This window comes from Hippocampus bargibanti, linkage group LG06, assembly GCF_051943395.1.
Source record: "Hippocampus bargibanti isolate YZ-2025 linkage group LG06, ASM5194339v1, whole genome shotgun sequence".
NCBI lineage: Eukaryota > Metazoa > Chordata > Actinopteri > Syngnathiformes > Syngnathidae > Hippocampus > Hippocampus bargibanti.
Genome location: NC_142739.1, coordinates 21,891,259 through 21,907,127, shown reverse-complemented (window position 1 = coordinate 21,907,127; position 15,869 = coordinate 21,891,259). Strand labels below are relative to the sequence as shown.

Below are 15,869 nucleotides of genomic sequence, written 5' to 3'. Positions count from 1 at the left end.
CATAAAGTGCTTGAACGTAAAGTTTTCAAAAGATGCGCTAAGAAAAGCTAATGGATGCATAAAAATGCGCCGATGCGCCTTATACAGCGGAAAATACGGTATTTAATCTTTTTGCCAAAGCATTTCAGGCTGACTTGAGTGTGGAGAGAAAGCAGACTGGATGTGGGGGAAGGATGGTGATTTATTTCATATGCTGGTGCCTTGATGGATTTTTGAGGGTGGGGGTTGATGGTGGCAGGTTGTAGCGAGATGGTGCTTGCTTGAGGTGCCAAGTGTTATTTTTTTCTTTCTTTCTTTTGATTGGATGACAAGATTGAGGGGAGGTCCACGCACACACACACACACAGCCAGCATGTTACACCTCGTTGCGTTATATTCATGAGCCAGCCATCCGGCAGTATGCATCTTCAGCGAGATGCCGTTTCCCGTGGCAACTCAGCCCCGCCCCCCACCCCTCTCCTCATTTCTTTGTAACCTAACAACATATGAAAAGCCATCTGTGTTTTGAGCCTTAATCCCCATCCATTGCACACACCCCGCAGAGTGTGGAGGCTGCGTATGTGCTTTTGTCGGATGAAACAAAGAAGACAGTGGTCAGTCAGCAGATACTGTATGCATGTGCTGCATTTATTTGGCAAATCACTTATTAATTATAAACCATTGAAGTTGGCATACATAAAAAAAGCGATATCAAACAGGCACATTGCGGTGCTTTATGCTGCCGGCTGGATTGGATTAATTAGTATCGCAGTAGAGAAATTTACATTTCACAGCAAGAAATAGAAAAACAAAATACAGGAGCTGCTGTAAAGGCCGCCATCTTGAAGTCAAAACAACAACAAAAAACCTCAATGACAAATAATGTGACACAACACAAAAGACACAGACAGTCTTTCAATCTCAAGAACTTTCTGCACCCTCTTTGTTGTATGAAGCAGTTCTGGATGAAAGAGGAGAGGATCAAAGCGTCCTTTTTACCAGTGTATCAGGGACGTCATAGTGATATGTGTACGTCTGCTACAAGCTAAATATTGAAAGCAAACATGAAGCTGTAGCATCCATTGACGAAAAGAAATTTTCTCCTGTCCCTCGTAAATTCGCTTCAATTCCAAGCAGCGGCAGTTCCACATACCCATCAACGCTCCTTTCTTCTCATTGCGGGCTCCTCAAACAGGGCTGTGTGCCCATTACAATCGCCCCAGAGCTGTCCAGCAATGACCTCCTCTGACCTCATAATCAAAAACAATGCTGGCATAGTCATGTTGCCGAAAAGGCGCAACCGCTCAACATATTCTCTTCCTTGATGAATGTCGTGGCAAAAAAATGAAAAACAATCCGTATCGTTCCTCACGACGGACAACAACTCAAAGTGACACAAAAACAAAAAAAAAAAGCAAGGCTTGTGAGAGCACTTGCTGACGGCTGCCTACTCGGGCGCCATCTTGGACTTTCTTAACAGGCTCACTTTAGTTAAAAGATGACACCAAACACCAGGGGCCACAAAACTGCATTTTGCATAAGAGCTAAATCGCCGAATGTTGCTTTCCCTTGAGATTGTTGTACGGAGATTGATTCTTAACAGATAAGACAGCAGGCCAAACATCGGGGACATTATCATTGTCAGCTCTTGATGTTTGATTGACAGCCATGTACTCCCACTGGGTTATTTATTCGGAATGCTGGAGTCGTCAAATGAAAATTATTCAAGATGACGACGCTTAGTTTACTTTTGACACTCGCCTTGTACAGTATTTTCCGGTATATAAGGCGCACCGGAGAATAAAGCGCACCCCCAATGAATGGTGTATTTTCAAACTATTTCCTTATATAAGACGCACCGGAGTATAATGTGCACCTTTAATGAATGACAAAAGTTTTCCAAATATAATATATAAATATGTAAAAGTTTTCCAAATATAAGGCACACCACATTATACAGTGCAACAGTTACTGGGATTACACACTATTTCTTCTATGGGGGGAAATGGAGTCAGTCGGTGGCTGCTGACAGTAGTTGCAAGACCTGTCGTGGCTCAATATTACTTCACATATAAGGCGCACCTGCGTAAAAGGCGCAGGGTCATCTTTTGAAGAAAATCAAGGCTTTTGCGTGTCCATTATACACGGGAAAATACGGTAATCTGCACAGCATTTTATTGAGCTATTCGAGCAATTTGACCCCCCTCAAGGTAACCAAATTAGAAGGGAGTGTTAGTATGATTGACAGTTCTACACAGACAAGACGGGATATTTTCAGCTCTTTCGGATTATACAGGTGTACCTAATGAGGTGGCCACAGTTTTCAGTAGTGGGATTCAATAAAATAAGATTGTGTGGAATGAATGTACAGATGCCATAAAAGTCACAAGAACAGTTTGTTTAATATGGAAAAAAACATGAGTGTAAAAAACAATACACAGTTTTTTGTTGACTTCAGTGTATCACAAAATAAAGTGACCGGAAAAAAATGCTATCATGTGCTCATATAGTCAGTATCCAAAGAAATACAAAGACAAAAATACATTCAGGAATGTTTCAAACTTCATTCATTCAGCTCTACCGCTGCTACATTTTTATAATAACAATAACAACACATTTCATTTACAAGCGCCTTTCAAAATTCTCAAGGTCACTTTAAGTCAAATTGCGACTTCCATTCTATACAGTTGGACGTTACGATTCATATTTATCCAGTAACATATCACAGATCACCCAAAAAAAGTATCAAAAGGTGTAAACTGGCACAGTATGTACTCAACGTTAGTACTCAGGATTAGTGCATTGCTCTCCAACATCACAATAAACAACGATTTGTCGTAAAAGAATAAGTCCATCAGAAGTGTTTAAAGGACAACCGACGTCTCCCGACAAGTTGTGTCCATAATTTGTAAAATGTCTTCAAATGACTTCTACTGAGCGTATTTTACGAAGATTCCACCGCATATAGCTATATTTTACATTTTAAGACTCGCGCTGAATATTCCAGAAGTCTTGTTTTTGAGTTGGTGACGAGTCCGTACGTTACGTCACTGAAGGAACGCCCCTGACCGATCATGTCAATGCATTGTCACCAACTCAAAAACAAGACTTCCTGAATATTCAGCGCGAGTCTTAAAACGTAAAATATAGCTATATGCAGTGGAAATTTTTTAAAATACGCTCAGTAGAAGTCATTTGAAGCAATTTTACAAATTATGGACACAACTTGTCCGGAGACATCGGTTGTCCTTTAAATACAAACCAATACAGGTTACTTTTAAACATACACTAGATACAAAATATAGCACTGAAGCAACTTACGACCAAATTCACCTTACGAACGACCATTCGGAATGTATCTCGTTTGTAAATTGGGGAGCGTCTGTATAACACAGATGACATTGCTTATTTTAATACAGATAAATGTATTGCTTGTCTTGAAAGGCAATATTAGGGAAAATATTGCATATTAATTGGAACATTGTGAAGGAAAAAAAATATTGCAAAAATTATTTAAAAATACTTCAACCCTCGTCAACAAGTTAGTGGTCTGCGACTTCATTGCAATTTCCCTTCATATAAAATCGAGACCCCCTCCAAAGGTGCAGGAATTCAATCAGCCGCTTAGAATGTCATAATTTTCATTTGAGGGCAACAAAGAGCAAGAATATGAATTTCATGATTCTTACTGTGTCACCACAGGAATGTCAATTTCAAGGGCGGACATTCGGGAGCGTGTTGAATAACGGCGGCCAGCATAGCTGCCTGCGTAACCCTGTGACGGTGCGTAGGTCTGTGATGGCGCGTAGGTCTGTGATGGCGCGTAGGTCTGTGACGGCGTGTAGGTTTGCGACGGCGTGTAGGTCTGCGACGGCGCGTAGCTGTAAGCCTGGGTGCCTCCCACTTCTGAGCCGTAACCGTCGGGAGGAGAAATCTGAGACATGTATACTTGCGCTGGTGCAGGTGCAGCCACGCTTTGAATGTAGCCCTGCGCGGGCACGTATTGCTGCGCGTCGATCACCGTGGGAGGATAGGCCTGAGGCGGTAGGGCTTGGGCAGCGTATATGGGTGACGGCAGGAATCCGTTAGCTGTGAGTGGCTGGGTAGATGCCGAGTTGGACATAGAGGAAAGGGGCAACCAGAAGGGCGACGGCAGCTTCTTACACATGCAGTACCACATAAACATGAGGAGGGCGGCCATTATGAGCCCCCCGGAGCATCCTATGGACACGTACGGCGCAAAACTGTCGGAGAATATGTCCTGGTATCTCTCGTTGAGCTTCTTAGTACCGAACAGGAACCACACGGAGGGCGCCATGGCAATGCCGCCACCCAGGAAGAGAAAAGCACCCGCCACCAGGTGACAGCCGGCGCTGTTTACCAAGAAGCGGATGCTCTTGATGTCCGGATCGGGTTTGTCGGAGCAGCAGCAGGTTTTACACATTCCGGCCATGCACAGCAGCAGGGCCAGAGACCCGAAAGCCAGAGCCGTCGGCACGCAGAACTGCAGTAGCCTCAGGTCCAGCTGGTCCACTTTGGAGTACCACTGCAAACATGACAGCATTGATGGCAAATGAGCACCTTGCTACAACCCAAATTAGCAACACTTAGCGACTTTGAAAAATTGCTTTGAGACTTGAAAGGACAACCGACGCCTTCGGACAAGTTGTGTCCATAATTTGTAAAATCACTTCAAATGACCTCAAATGACTTCCACTGAGCGTATTTTACAAAGATTCCACCGCATATAGCTATATTTTACGTTTTAAGACTTGCGCTGAATATTCAGGAAGTCTTGTTTTCGAGTTGATGACGATGCCTGATGTGACGTCACGTCTGGAACGCCCCTGACCGAGAAAGTGACACACAATGCATTTTGGGTTCTTCGTTTGGTCTGAAAACTTCGTGTTGATGGCGAAATTAGAAGGAAAACACAGAAATAACAAAATAGTGAATCATTGTGTGTTGCACCCAGACTACTATTTGATACTAGTTGACACAAATTCCCAGCAGACAAATCAGCCCATTTCCAACGGAGCTTGGGCGCCATCTTGTGCATTTTCCGGGATGCTACATTGGAGTCCAGATGCCTCAAAATGATGTGGAAGGACTTCCTTAATCGATTGCAAACATGTATGCTTTCCTCTTCAGAACTATTTGAATCATATTCATAACTGGATGAGTAACGAGAAAGCATCTTATTCGAATCTGAAGCCATTGTTTTGATTCTAGAGCAAGGCAAGAGGTCCTGGCGTGACGTCACGAACAAGGGGGCGGGACCTTCTGAAACTCGCCATCTCTGAGGTCATTTTGAAGTAGTTTTGGGACACTCACTCATTTTGATTGGTGTTTTGCATTTGACTAAAAATATCAGCCTGCGTGTTTTGGGTATTTTAGTTGTCCGTTAGGAAACAAACAAAAAAAAGGTGTCGGTTGTCCTTCAAGCTCTTTTTCAAAAGGGAATCGCGTTTCTTCTGTATGTTGAATCATTAGACAAGATTTTCATCTAGTTTGGGTCACTGTCAATATGTGATTGGAAATGAAATGAGAAGGGCAGCCTATGTCTGGTGAGTGACATGGGTGGCAGCGAATGGGAGTGTAGCACTGACCCGCTTTGAACTCTCTTGAGTCTGAATACTTTTCATCAGTTATGCATACTGGTAGTTGTTGGATAAATGTCACGTTCTTGTTTACTGATGATGTGTTTCATGAAGTGATTGACAATGTGGGTGTGTGAGCGCAGAGTGGATGCACATGTTAAACCATCGCAGCTTGGAACAGAAGCGGATTTACGTGGGACAGGCGATGTGAGACAATCTCTTTTCATCAATGGATGCTACAGCTTTGTGTTTGCTTTCAACATTTAGCTTGTAGGAGACGTGCACATTTCACCATGATGTCCCTGATCTACTGGTGAAAAGGATGCCTTGATCCTCTCATCTAGAACTGCTTAATGCAACAAAGAGGGTGCAGAAAGTGCTTCAGATTGAATGAGTCTTTTATGATGTGTCACATTATTTGTTATTTAGGTTTTTGTTGTTTTGACTTCAAAATGGCGCCACGAGAGTGGCTGCCATCACAGCAGATCCTGTATTGTTTTTTTCTACTTCTTCCTTTCCTTTCCTCTTACTTTCATCATTTTGCTGCTGTGAAATGTACATTTCTTCACTGCAAGACTAATAATGGCGAATCCAATGCAATCCAATCCAAGACCTGACAGACGTACCTCTGCATCATAATAGAAACATCCCGAATAGTCATCCTGCTTGACGCACTTGGTCCACAGCCCATCATATACGCTGATGTTCTTGGCGTTGTGATTGAAGGTGACCAGCCGGGTTACACGCCATTGAGGGACCAACGCTGCCACAGCCAAGCCAGCCACAGACACAAAGGCGACGATGAAGGCGAAGGCATTGGTGGCATGAATGTCCCGGCATGACATTGTCGTCGGCGTTTAGAGGTGCTGCAGCCAAGGAAAAAAGTGCCAGTTGAAGTCATATCATACTGATTCTGTATTTGTTGTTTATTCAATTGTGGGAAGTCTCTTAAAAAAGACTTGATAGTGGAGTAAAAAAAAGGTAACACTGATTGTGCTTTGGTTTAAACTATTTCCAGCCACATCGTTTGTGGGAGCAGTGCATGTCAGTTGGACACGCTGTCAAAAAACTCCATAGAAATAACTTGAAACCTGAATTTATTAAATCAACTAATTGCTTCGCCCTACATCACCTGATGGGAAATTAACACTTTAATGAAGTAAGCCACAGGCTGACCTAACTTTGTACCTCCTTCTTGTATTCCTATTTACTGCAGTGTAGTTGACCCAATATCAACTCCCCCTGAGACAATGCTCTCATTTCATTAGCAAACAGTAACAAGGACTCTGTGGTGGCGGCAACTGGGAAAATGTGTCAGGACCAACTGAACAAAATACAATAGAATACTCATTGAACCATATACGTTATCATACATTTACCGTAATGCTGAATGTTTGGACTTTTTTGATTTTCTCGATAAAAGACGGCCTTGGCCATGTAATATAGATACATAGATTGTGTAAATGTTTTATGTAATTTCTTTCCTACGAATATGGGAAAACGTACAATACTGCCGCCATGGCTGGACATTCGGGATAAATAGGGCCGATACGACCAGTCAGACTTTAGTTCGCTGACGAAACCTTCAAATTTGTACAGATGACGGCTGAAGGTACAATACTGCTGCACTTTAACAAGATAACTTACAACTGATCACTAACAACAAAAAACATTGAGGGCATTGGAATGGGATGATAGATACTCAAAAGTAAATTCAGATCGGTTCTTTCAGAAGGAAATAAAATCTCGATTTAAATGTAATGTACATTTCTCCACTGCGAGACTAATAAAGGCAAATCCATCCATCCATAATACAGTACTTCGCACATGATCGAAATTCAATTTCCTTTGCGAACACGGCTGCGTCGTAGTCTGAGAATTCCATTTACTTCTCATTCACGACAATAACAAAATAATAACGATAATGTCACTATCATATTGGTTTTCCATGTAGCTTAGCCGACCGGCAAACTTAAGGCTACATTTAGTTTACTACTGTATGTAGACATTGAACACTTTTTGCGAGGTGCAGTTATATTCAAATTATATTAAATTGTAAAAATACAAATACTGAGACTAAATAAAGTCACCCTATTTGCAATCTTTGACTTAGTTATTTGGAATGTGACGCTGGAATGGGTTTGCTCCCAAGTTAGCAGCGCTGAAACCTGTTGAATCTTCAAAGTGGTTTAAACGTCTTCGATACGAAATACGGTCGCGATCGAAAGTAAAAGCATGACCAAAAAAACTTGGATCTTACCTTTTTTGCCCTAGAAATTTGTTGGTGGTTAAGTTAAGGTTGTGGCTTGTCTCGTTGTCTCATTTTCAAGAGCAAGGCAGATCACAGAGTGCGCTTGAAGTAGCTAGCATTAGCATAAGAGGCGTAAACAGGATATCAAATCAACCGTTACAGTTTTTCCACAATGACGTCTTTCAGGCGTTTGACAACACAGTACAGTCCCCAACCTAGTACAAGTACAGTACAATACGAGCATTACACGAAACACATATTACCAAAAAGCTAGAAAAGCCTTAAAAATCTGTAAACTGTTTTTGTAGACTCTCGTTCATCCTGTCATGTTGGTCGGTTTTGATTGATTGATTTCATTCACTTCATTTAGTATATATTTTTAACGATAGTATTTGTATATATTGTTTTCCCATTTTATGCAGTCTTTTGCATTTAGTTGAAAGAATCGATATTTCTGCGAAACGTGCAAATGTAAAAGATAAAAAAGCCTCTGTTCTCGCCTTATGTTTCCATTTGAATATTTTACATATACGACATAAATATTCTCATACAAATGTGTATGATAATTATGACATTTTGATGAGTTGTATTCGTTTTTGATAAATGGGAGGCATCTACTCTACCTACAAATACTCAAGTACAGTTTCTGTACTTTGGGTTGTTGTTTTTTTGGGGGGGTGACGTTTTACATGTACTTGCTTTGTGTTAAAATAAATGTACTTACTTACAAAATAATATGATTCTTTTGTTGTTGTTTTCTTTAGGATTGGAGTTTGAATTTTGGCTCCAATTAAAAATGAGACTTGTTCTGATTTCTCTCTTTCAGAGTGATGTCCACTTAATATACAAATCTGGAGAACCCCATGGACTTCACGACCTCCTCAGTGGTAGGATGAAACTTGGTCAATAAATTAGTAATTAATTTTAGATGTAAACCACTGGTAATAATGACCTCTTTCAGGTAACATTCCCAGTGCACAATTACCTAGCTCAAGGCTTATACACAGGAGAAAGAAGAGACAGGTATGAAAAAAACTACAATTTGACTAATTAGTCAATGTCCCACTTGTGTGCGTGTGTGTTATTTTTGATCACAAACCTCAAATGGGAACAAGTTTCCTCCCGCTCAGCAGCCCTTCATAGTCCTCCTCTTGCTCTCCATGAAATATTTATATTGTGCGTCATCGTTTCTCATCAGTTTTTTAAGGAGGTGCAGGTGAATAAAGTTGGTTTTATCACAATGACTTGATATGCTGTTGACAGGCTTATCATGGCATTTAGTTGATTTTAATAAATGTGTGATTTCTTTCCAGGCTTCATACATGTCACAAAGTGTGGAAGATGAGATCAAATACATCGAATTAATGGTGATCAATGACCATTTAATGGTAAGTCATATCTACATGCTTCTTTGGGCTCTGATTTGACCCCACTTTAGTTTTATTTTCTCACAAGGAAGCATCCCTTTTATTGCTGGAATTATAGTTATAATTATAATAGTAAGAAAAATGTGAATCAAACCTCTGAAGATGGAGGACACTGATTTACTGTGGCAACCCCTTGAAGGGAAAATCCGAAAGGAAAAGAAGATTGTAAGAAAAAATATTTTATTGTGGTTATCATCATGTTTTATTTCTCGGCAAAAAAATACAAACTAAAGGAAAACACACAATGAGAGTTGAGAAAACCTTTTACAGTCCCACAATGGGGAAATTTAGTAGATCTTACACGTTTTTTTCAGATAATTTTGTTGATTTAGTATTGGTTACTGTAATGTGGGTTATTTATGCAAAGATTCATTTTTTCCTTTCTTCTGGACATTTAAATGTGTAAATAAACATTCATGATGTCGGCCATTTTTTTCCACCCACAGTATTCTGATTTAATATACGCTTTTTTCCATTATGTAAGTTTGTGGGCTGTATTTCACAATTATTTTTCTGAATTAATTCATACGTATCTACATCAGGAAATAAAATGTACATATATATGGAAAAGACTATCAACCAACTGAAAGAGGGCATTTTCCCCCCCTATTTGTAGCCTTTCCGCCTTAAAAATAATAAAATGTAATAAATACACATTTAAATATTTTGAAATCAATTTTCCCCAGTATGATATTTTGCACTCATGTTTCTTCTCACTCTCCCTTTCCAGTACAAGAAGCATCGCCTCTCTGTTGGCCACACCAATAACTACGCGAAGTCAGTAGTCAATATGGCTGACATGGTAAGAACTCTACTGATCCTGTTCCCGGAAAGCTCGCCTCAAGTACTTCCTGCCATTGGTGTTGAGTGTGCATCACATAGATTTATCATTTAAACAACCCTGCTCTCTCCCGTTTAAAGGACAACCGACGTCTGCGGACAAGTTGTGTCGATAATTTGTAAAATGGCTTCAAATGACTTCTACTGGGCGTATTTTAATAAGATTCCACCGCATATAGCTATATTTTACGTTTTAAGACTCGCGCTGAACATTCCAGAAGTCTTGTTTTTGAGTTGTTGACGAGTCCGTACGTTAGGTCACTAAAGGTACGCCCCTGACCGAAAAAAAGACACATTGTAGCAGTCCTTCCATCACGTCAATTCAATGTATTTTGCTGTATTGTTTGGTCTGAAGACCTTGTGTTGCACTCAAAAGCCGCCAGAAGAGTGTGTCCAAGCTCTTTTGAATTTATCAGCCTGTGCAAACGGGCTGCTTCATTCCTCACAGCCCGGTGGCCATTTTTCTTGCCTCTTTTTGGGTGAGACATCCCCCCCCCGCCCCGCCCGTTTGCCTCAAAATGACACGGAATAAATTCTTTAATCGATTGCAAACATGTATGCTTTCCTCTTCAGAACTATTTGAATCATATTCATAACTGGATGTGTAACAAGAAAGCATATTCTCCGAATCTGAAGCCATTGTTTTGATTCTCCAGCAATGCAAGACGTCTTGGCGTGACGTCACGAACTGGGGGCGGGACTTTCTGAAAATGCCCAATTCGCAGCTCAATGTTTTTGCAGATTTTGGAGCCTTTAAGTCATTTTTATTGGTGTTTTGCATTTGAATAAAAATATCAGCCTGCGTGTTTTGGGTATTTTAGATGTCAGTTAGGAAAGCTTTTCAGCCATCATCTAACCTAATAACATGATACGTTGTCCACTGTAGTAACCGCTGTCCCTGAAAGGGTTAAATCGCCATTAACCAGTCGCTACTTGAAGAGAATGTCATAGTGTGAATGTCACCGTTGTATCATTCATTTGTGTGCACCGCGATGGAAATGCGACCGGTCGCTGGGTCGTGGCTGTAAGCTGATCGCCTCATGAAGGAAAAGGTCGAGATTTTTCGTCTCGTCCTTGAAAAAGATCATACGAAGCACATCACATTTGGAAAGTTCACATTGATTTCTGGATGGGAGTTGAGTTTCCTTCCACCGTTACAATTGCAGCTTTTCCTCCAAGCGACAACTCATAAAACTGCCGCAATGAATTTAGAAACAGCCTTTGAGAGCATTTCAATTGGTCTGCAATGCAGTTCTTTGAAACAAAGGAAACCTCAGCTGAGCTATGCTGAAAAGATATCATCACGTATTACCATATTGTGACCCTCGCAGTATTTTATAAAATGATACCTAATGGGGGACAAAAGTGCGCTACTTCTGATCTAATTCTTCGTCCCTCTCAGCATTTTGTATTCTTGAAATCATTTGACCAGAATTCAAGCTGGGAATCAGATGAAGTGTTTTCATACGGCAATATCCTGCTTTCCATTAGAGTCCTCCAGGACAAAAATTAAATAGCAAATCTCCTTTAAACTGCACCTTCATTTTTTTATATCATCTTCTTTTTTACCCCCCAGATTTTCAAGGAACAACTGAATACCCGTATCGTGCTCGTCGCCATGGAAACTTGGTCAACAGATAACAAATTTAACATTGATGATGACCCCATGGTGACTCTGAAGGAGTTCATGAAGTATCGTAAAGATTTCATCAAGGAGCAATGCGACTCCGTGCACCTCTTCTCGTGAGTGCCGATATTATGATCAAACATTATACAGTACATATTTTTTTCCTGTTACTTCTCATTTTTACATTTTCAAGTGTGTAACACAAAAACGTGCCAGTTTCTTGCACGTTATACTTTATTGAAGTACTTTAAAGAAATCATACTAATTTCTGAAAGTATTGGTCTTACGCTCTGATGTCATTTGTATGCGACACGTCAATATACTGCTTGCTCCAGTTTTTTTTTAATGATTGTTTTTCTACACCCCCCGCATTAGATTTTATCAGTTAGGCTTCATTGAACACAACTAAAATTCACATTACTTGTAGTAGTCATTAATATGACAGAAAACCATTATATTTTGACAAAATTGTAATTACGTGGCAAGGCTTTATTTTGTTAAAAAAACACGAAGCAAAAAAATTGGTATCGATAATAACCCTCTACCACAGAAATTGATTTGAAATAAAGTAAAATCAATATGTGATGAAATTTGAATGTATAGTATTTTACCACTGCTTATTTTTTCGTGACTTTCGTCATGTTTGTATTTATCGTTTCGATTACCAGAGGCAACCGTTTTCACAGCAGCTGGGGCGGGGCTTCCTACATGGGCGGAGTTTGCTCCCTCACCAAAGGGGGCGGAGTTAACGAGGTAACCTTCGATTTGTATTTATTTATTTATTTATTTATTTATTTATTTATTTATTAAATCTGAGCGCAGTCGTGTCAACGCCGTAATTTTAATGTTCTTCTCATATCAGACTTCATTTGTTTTCCTTTATCAGTATGGAAAAACAGATGAGATGGCCATAACGCTGGCTCAATCCCTTGGGCAAAATATTGGCATCTTCTCTGACAAGAAGAGGATTCTTAATGGTACATTGTCTGATTTAAATCCGTCATTTGTAATCCGTCTAATATATACCACGTATGTGCAACCATAAATTCTGCACTGGGGTTTTCTGCTACCCCCACGTCGCCAGTACTCACATCATCATTTCGCTTATTTTTATGGTTGAATTCAGATGGCATTGCGACTTCTCATTGTGTATATTTTTGTACAGGAGAGTGCAAATGTGATGATCGTTGGTCAGGCTGCATCATGGATGATGTTGGGTAAGTAAAAAAACTGATGAAGGCACCTTCTGAAAATCCCAACCCGTCATAAATTCTCAATGTGGCTGCCGCTGCTCACTCACATAAAACCTTATCTTGTGACTGTAAAGTGACTTTAAGAGTTTTGAAAGGCGCTTAAAAAGGAAATGTATTATTATTATAATGCATCGTAGTCATCGCATCAAGAAGCCCTGGTGCAATTCAAGAACCTACCAGTAGGTGTCAGCCCATGACCATTTTCTGTAGTCAGGCAGCTTGTCGCTGCCGTGCGTACTTAATGCCGCGTTATGGTTAATGTTCTTACATGACGCTATATATAGCCAAACAAACATGTAACTTTGTGTGTCATTGTGATTCTGTGTTGTGCGTTGATGTCCATACCCTCTCTTAAATACTTCTTGCACTTTCCCTCTATCCCAAATGGGACAGCAGGTGAGCAGAAGCCTGGCTAGAACATTGCTTATGCCCTTCTGTACCACTGCGTCAGGAGAATGGTTGTCACCCACCACAACCAAACGTCTCTGTTTGTTCAAATGGTGTAAACAAATACAGTCTGGTGTGCCTTTCGTCCATATCAGCTGTATTTGGCATCATCTTATTGAACAGTAACGCTCATTTCTGTTATTCTGTTGTACATCAAGTGGACACTACATTAGGGATACCTAATCTTGTTTGAAATGCAATGGCAATATTCAGCCTATAACGCATGGCACAACTCAGTTGTGGGGGGATGCTGTCGCAAAGGTATTCATTACACAATTTGTTTGTCATTGTCTCATGTAGAACCACATACCACAAAACATCTTTCTAAGGATGATTGTTTAACGAATACCTCTCTCGCACCCTCAATCAAAATTGATCCAAATTGATCGTTTCTTAGTAAGGGCAGGGTTTTTAATACATTTATACTGAATCTCATTAGCTTGTCCAGGTGTACCTAATGTTGTGAACTGGCTGTGTATGCTACAGTCAGTGGGCAGTTAGCTTAGCTTTAATATGTTTTCTCTATTTCCTCAAATAGTGGCTGTCCCTCTGTAACATATCGTACACCAATTAATCTCTGAGGAGTATAAAATTGCACGTTGATAGAGCATTCTGTAATGACATAATTCACTCATTCACTGCCAGGCGATGTGCAAAAATGTGTCCACTCCAGTGCCAGGGTTTTTGTCATTTTCACTCACATTGCAGGACCCTCCAAAAATTGAGTGTTAGGACTAAATAAACATTCAATTAAGCGTAAGAAACCTGAAACTCACTTCTTTCATCAGAAAAAAAGAGTTAATTCTGAAGTTTTGTGGGTCTGGAGTATTTGAGCTTGAAATGGGGATGGGTACAAAATACAATAGAATACATTCATATTGATTTATATAGCGCTTTAACAATAGCTGAAACTGTAACAAAGTGCTAACATAGACAAAAGGCAAATGCTGTCCCCTCGTGGAAAGGAAAAATATTTCCAGGGGTTTTTATCGCACCCCGCAAGAAAAACCAAAACCCGAACAAATTCAGGAGTGGCGCACCATGTCACACTTCAATTCCTGAATAAGTTCAGGAATGGTAGCGAATGAGTTAATTATGGTTAAAAAAAGATTAAGCTTGAATTCATTCGGCATCAAGCTGCTTCTTCTGATGTTTGCCCTTTGGCCACCCACGGGGCAGTGTAATACTGACATGCGAATATACACGTTGACAGCTCAGTAGCATTGTTTTTCATAGAGGTTTAAGAATAGAATCATATGAGTATTGTCATATTGTCTGTGTACATGTGCTGCTCCACCGTTATGGTTCAAACATCTGTTGCTGAAAGTGATCATACTGTTTAATAACTCTCCTTTGAATTTGCTCCTTCCCATTTAAGCCACTATCTGTGGAAATACTATATTTTAGTTAGCTTCACAATAATCTTTTCATCCCTTTTCCATGTCTTGTCCGTGTGTTGTCGATTGATACTGTCTGCAATGTCAGTCTCATCACAAATGACTCAACTGAGAACTCTGACACTGTCTGCCCACACACCTCCTGGATTGGGTTCCCATCTAACACGTCCAGTTTCGGTACACATGCTAGCAAAGCCATCATGTGAAGAGGTCACATGACAGAGCACTCTGTCATCTGCCTTCTGGTCTCTCTCAAATCAACTCAGTGGTATTTCAGACACTTCAATGTATTCAGTGAGCTCAGCCATGTCCATTGACGCCAGTTTCTTTTTTACTCCACAGTGCCTGCATGTTTGAACAGCCTAACCCCTTTCAGTGTTCTGTTTTCACAGGTTTACTGTGTATGTGTGTGTCTGTGCGAGAGAGGAAGACAGAGTTGAAAGTGGGCAATATTATTACAGAATATTACAAGGGGCAAGTTTCATGGATTATTGTTTATTTGCTCAAACAAAATAAGACCATGGTCAAATTATTGCTCTTTGATATCTATGTTGCAATTACAGGAACCACTAGATTATCATACAGACGCTCCGCAATTTACGAACATTTGAGTTATGATATTACGGGACATACAAACATTTTTTTTGTCAAAAAATGTTTGGATAGGAAAAATGGTGTCGGTTGTCCTTTAAAGCAGGGGTCCCCAACCCCCGGGACCGGTACCGGTCCGCGGGTCATTTGGTAGCGGGCCGCGCAGAAAGAATAAATATTTTACATAATTTCCCATGCGCAAGAAGAAGGACAACTGCTGGAGTTAGCAAATTATGGCGGACTTAAAAGTATGTTTGAGACAACAACTCTGCCGGTGTTTTGGATTAAAGTGATGGCAGAATACCCCGAGATCGCCACAACAACACTGAAAACCCTGTTGCAGTTTCCGACATCTTATTTGTGTGAAGCGGGGTTTTCTGCAGTGACAGCAACCAAAACAATACTACGGAGTAGACTGGACATAAGCAAGACACTTCGGGTGTCATTGTCTCCCATT

The 15,869-nt window shown here is 40.4% G+C and overlaps 2 protein-coding genes across 4 annotated transcripts in view; one reads left to right on the top strand and one right to left on the bottom strand.

Moving 5' to 3' along the window:
* The window catches only part of adam22 (ADAM metallopeptidase domain 22), a 79,905-nt gene that overhangs the window by 43,984 nt on the left and 20,052 nt on the right, over positions 1-15,869 (top strand). For all 3 annotated transcript variants that reach the window (XR_016115330.1, XM_088998948.1, XM_088998947.1), the window contains exons 17-24: positions 8,657-8,717; positions 8,792-8,853; positions 9,144-9,218; positions 9,988-10,059; positions 11,674-11,840; positions 12,393-12,477; positions 12,611-12,701; positions 12,890-12,941. Coding sequence is in view for 2 of the 3 variants with exons in the window: in XM_088998948.1 (XP_088855074.1) it covers positions 8,657-8,717; positions 8,792-8,853; positions 9,144-9,218; positions 9,988-10,059; positions 11,674-11,840; positions 12,393-12,477; positions 12,611-12,701; positions 12,890-12,941 (665 nt within the window). In the remaining variant the exon portion in view is untranslated. The remainder of the gene's footprint in view (positions 1-8,656; positions 8,718-8,791; positions 8,854-9,143; positions 9,219-9,987; positions 10,060-11,673; positions 11,841-12,392; positions 12,478-12,610; positions 12,702-12,889; positions 12,942-15,869) is intronic.
* Positions 2,357-8,066, bottom strand: cldn12 (claudin 12). The gene is made up of 3 exons (XM_088998954.1): positions 7,840-8,066; positions 6,206-6,445; positions 2,357-4,525 (listed from the first exon to the last, which is right to left on the bottom strand). The coding sequence occupies exons 2-3, from the start codon at positions 6,422-6,424 to the stop codon at positions 3,665-3,667; spliced, it is 1,080 nt and encodes a 359-aa protein (XP_088855080.1). The 5' UTR covers positions 6,425-6,445; positions 7,840-8,066; the 3' UTR covers positions 2,357-3,664.

What these genes read in the sequence shown, in the direction of transcription:
- cldn12 (XM_088998954.1), bottom strand. Translation starts at nt 6,424, where the DNA reads ATGTCATGCCGGGACATTCATGCCACCAATGCCTTCGCCTTCATCGTC. An exon ending in GTTTCTATTATGATGCAGAG is followed by an intron (nt 4,526 to 6,205) that starts GTACGTCTGTCA and finishes TCATGTTTGCAG; the next exon opens with TGGTACTCCAAAGTGGACCA.